General features: G+C 46.5%; 1 protein-coding gene across 1 annotated transcript in view; it reads right to left on the reverse strand.

The window, feature by feature from the left end:
* The window catches only part of PEX5 (peroxisomal biogenesis factor 5), a 22,124-nt gene that overhangs the window by 8,079 nt on the left and 9,691 nt on the right, over positions 1 to 4,354 (reverse strand). The window contains exons 7-8 of the mRNA XM_018553226.1: positions 1,027 to 1,101; positions 69 to 188 (exon numbers count right to left, since the gene is read on the reverse strand). Coding sequence (XP_018408728.1) covers positions 69 to 188; positions 1,027 to 1,101 — 195 coding nt within the window. The remainder of the gene's footprint in view (positions 1 to 68; positions 189 to 1,026; positions 1,102 to 4,354) is intronic.

The raw sequence follows: 4,354 nt of genomic DNA on the forward strand, positions 1-4,354 counted from the left end.
GGTTATATGAAACGTTACAGGTTGGGGGGAAAGCAGCGTGGACCAACAAACACAGGAAAGCCAGTCACCTTGTCGTAGGATTTGGCGGACAGGTCCTGGAAGTCGGAGAGCCATGGGTGAGACTCTGCGTCCCGCTTTGCCATCTCCTCCCACTCTTCCTGCAGCTTGTCCCAGAAATCCGTATCTGCCTGCACAGGACACAGAGAGCCGGTGACACCTCAATACAATCCATTTTATTTCATTCTTCTCATCATATCAGCGATTGGATCATTCAGTTATAGAGAGTCTAGTAGGCCCATCCTGCTGACTTTCTAGAAGCCCAGCCTGTTGCTTATACCCCCCAAGGCAGCACGTCATCACATAGGCTGGACTCCTGGAGGAATGCTTCCCCACCCTGCCGGAGCTGGAGGGAGAAGAAGAATCTCCTGCAACATCACTGGAAAATCTAAAAGGCTGCAAGAAATAAAGTATGTATCATTTTTTTATAATAAAACATACCTAGCGGGAGAGGGGGCTTTGGGGGCAGCAAGTTAAATGTCCCGAATTCTGCTTTAAAGGGTAATTTGGGGAAATGGAATTAACCCCACCAAGCTGCCCCCGCTCTTACCTGTCCAGAATTGCTCTTCCCCCTCCATGGCTCCCGGTGTACTCTCCATACACAGGATTGAAGCCCTGCTGTATGCATTTTGAATCTTGCTCCCAAATGGCAAGCACTCATTGGTCAGCGTGGTCACGTGACCAAGGAAAACTCGTCATTTGCAAGAGAAACTTACAATACATACAGCAGTGCTTCAATCCTGTGACAGAGACTTCCTCTCACTTCCTGTTTCTCTGCAAAATGGGACACAGACCACCCAAAAACTGGGTTTCTAACCAATCCCTCACCTTGTCCAAAAAAAATAGAAATAAAGTGTTGCACATGGATGCATTCTGGATACACACTGGAAAGGTTACACTACGCTGATCCCTTGCAAAAGTTAGAAGACATTAAAGAGACCCAAAAAAAAAAATAAGCCTGACCTTTACCTCCACTGCAGCCTTGGCGTTCTGAAAGTCTTTCTCCAGGGGGGTGAACTCATCAACCCATCGCTCCGCCGCTGCCTGCAAAGAGCACAAGACGGCTTTGTACAAGAACGTACGTTTCCAATAAAATAACCACAAGCAGGAAGGAAGTGGAAAGGATGGTGGGCTTTACTATACAGCAGAGACACTGCCGCTCATCACTTCCATATTGTGAAACTTTATTGGGATTTGACATTTCCAGAAAGAGTGGAAAAAAGACGGCCGTACGTTAGCCGATGCAGAACGGAGGCCCGACGTTGCAAGCCGTCACCAAAAGCAGCTCTAAAGACCAAAAAGACAACACGGGGCTGATTTATGAGACGTCTGCCGAGCCATACAACGGGCCAAGATAGAGCCGTGGAGTACAGGAAATCCTATGCTCCTTCTAGTGGTGGGAATGCCGTGTGAAAAACATTTGTCAGGCATATGGCTGGGTGGCGGATTTATAAAGCAACCCCTGAAGTATGAGGTGTAACCAGCATACAGTAGAAGAACATTGTAAAGTGAATAAGAAGAACATCAAAAGAGGCAACGTGTTCATAATCAATGGAAAACAAATGGAGAAAGGAACAATACACTGTATGGCCCGAAGGTTGGTGGACACCTGATCACCACACCAATATAACTTTGCTGGAGATCCCATTCCCAGACCACGGGCACTAATATGGAGTTGGACACCTATAATGGCCACCAACCTTCTAGGAAGATTTTCTACATGATTTTGGGATGTGTCTGAGGGAATTGTTGCCCATTCAGACAAAAGAGCATGTGTGAGGTCAGGTACTGATGTTGGATGAGAAGACCTGGCTTGCTATAGGCATTCTAAGTCATCCCAAAGGTCTTCAGTAGGGTTGAGGTCAGGGCTCTGTGTAGGTCACTTGGGTTCCTCCACACCAAATTGGTCAAACAACATGTATATGAAGATTGTTCCCCGCGTACAAAACTTTCATGGTGGAACAGGAAAGGGACTTCACCAAACTGTTGCCACAAGGTTGGATTTATACCAGGGGAGGCCAATAAGTTCTTACCCACACCATGATCTAGATGTGCTAGGGATCGGAAATGTTGCAGGTTTATAGGTGGATATCTTAGTAATATGCATGCCAATGTTTGTGTTTTTGTAGGTGGTTGTGAATTATAGTTAGAGCCAAGAGAATTGGAGAAGGTGTCATGCCGGACAAAGTTGAATACTGAGCCACGATTAGCTTCCTCCATCTTCAAGGGAAATCTGCCCGAATAATCCATGAAGAGATGTCAGCTGTGTATGGAGAGGATTGTCCATCATATGAGATTGTCAAACGATGGAAGAAAGAATTCAAGCGTGGTCGCTCAAATATACAGGATGACCCGAGGGAAGTTCGTCCGTCAACTGCCACAGAACCAACTGTGGTGGCGAAGGTTGAGCTCGGCATTCAACTTTGTCCGGCATGACGCCTACTCCAGTTCTCTTGGCTCTAACTATAATTCACCACGACCTACAAAAACTAAAATTGGCATGCATATTACGAAGATATCCACCTATAAACCTGCACAATTACAGATCCCTAGCACACCTAGATCATGGTGAGGGTAAGAACTCATTGGCCTCCCCTCGTATACTTAGAAATTGGATTCATATACTTTATGGCTTTTGAGGAACATATGAAAGTGAAGACCACTTGGGCAAAAAACTCACCAAACCATGTCCTTACGGGGAGCCAAAAGAAATCTCACCGCTCCAATTCCTTAGCCGCCATCACGACTCCCCAGGTGCTGGTCTTATAGGTGCGTCTCAACCTTGGAATGTACTGGTATACGAACAGACCGCACTATTCAGAGAATTCCAATACTCTGAGGTCTCTATTGACATCTACGAAGAAGCCTACGGGTGAAACACGTGAGTGGTTGTAGCTGGTTGGGGGATTGCGGTTCTGGTATTTGTTGTTTTATACACTGTTGCACTGGAATTGCTGCGAATTATAATAAAGTCTGAAGTATTGGAATTCTCTGGATAGTGCGGTCTGCTCGTATACTACTACCGTACACGTCTTATGGAGTTAGCACAGGGGAACAGTCTTCATGGAACCTTCACCAAACTGTCCCCACAATCGTCTGAAATGTCTTTGTATGGTGCGGCATTACCAGAACCCTTCACTGGAAACACCTGAACGCCATTATAAGAAGGGTAGACCTTTGGTGTTGGAGAGCCGGTCCAGTGTCAACAAGCTTTTGGCCATACAGTGTACTCCGCCGGTTAATTATTGCTCAGCAAACCATGAGTAGAAGTCATACCGGGTGAAAATTCATGATTCCTAGATCCAAAAATGTTTTATCCATGAAGTCTGCAAATATCAGACATCTGCAACAATTACGCGAGGGGCAGGTTGTTACAAGAGTTGGGCCCGACTCAGAGGTAGGACAAGTTCCCGACAGCTGCTCCATCATGTTACAAGGTACCACACGAAGGCCAGCACCAAGTCATACCCATGTTTTACTGAGCGGCACATGACAAACGTACAAGACACTGCATGCGCTTGTGATGGCAGCACATGTACATACAAGACACTGCATGCGCTTGTGATGGCAGCACATGAAGGACGTACAAGACACTGCATGCGCTTGTGATGGCAGCACATGTACATACAAGACACTGCATGCGCTTGTGATGGCAGCACATGAAGGACGTACAAGACACTGCATGCGCTTGTGATGGCAGCACATGAAGGACATACAAGACACTGCATGCGCTTGTGATGGCAGCCCATGTACATACAGTGTCATCTTACATACATGACCGCACGGGTCACACAAAAGATCCTTTAATAACGTTCACAAATATCGGAGGCCTGACCAGATTCAATGCCTTTTGGCCGGGACTGGGAGAGATGAAGCTACAAAGGTCTTCGGAGTGACGGAGCAGATGGCCAAATACTCGTCATACTTCTAATTGCACACGGACGTGATCAGCGGGAATTGTCATTTTTGGAAATCCACCTGCCCATTGTGGCTTCTCTACGGTTTATAGATTTCTCCACTGCACAGCCTAGAGACCTCAGTAGGTTCTGACCCAGCACCGGTAGGGTTTGGAACGAGGTTTGGAAAAACCCTAAAAACAGCTTTTTATGCCCCAACAGCTGACTCGAACCTACACTCACCTGAACACTTCCCCATCATTTGAACCCTTAAAATGAAAGTGTATCTAAACCCCAAGAACACAATGTAGCCCAGCGCTCAGACTGTGTGGCGGCAGCATTATGGAAAAGATAAGCATTTTGTTATGTCAATGGAATACAGCAGGGGTGGGCAAATTCCG

Source organism: Nanorana parkeri, unplaced genomic scaffold, assembly GCF_000935625.1.
Source record: "Nanorana parkeri isolate BGI_ZX_2015 unplaced genomic scaffold, ASM93562v1 scaffold113, whole genome shotgun sequence".
Lineage (NCBI taxonomy): Eukaryota > Metazoa > Chordata > Amphibia > Anura > Dicroglossidae > Nanorana > Nanorana parkeri.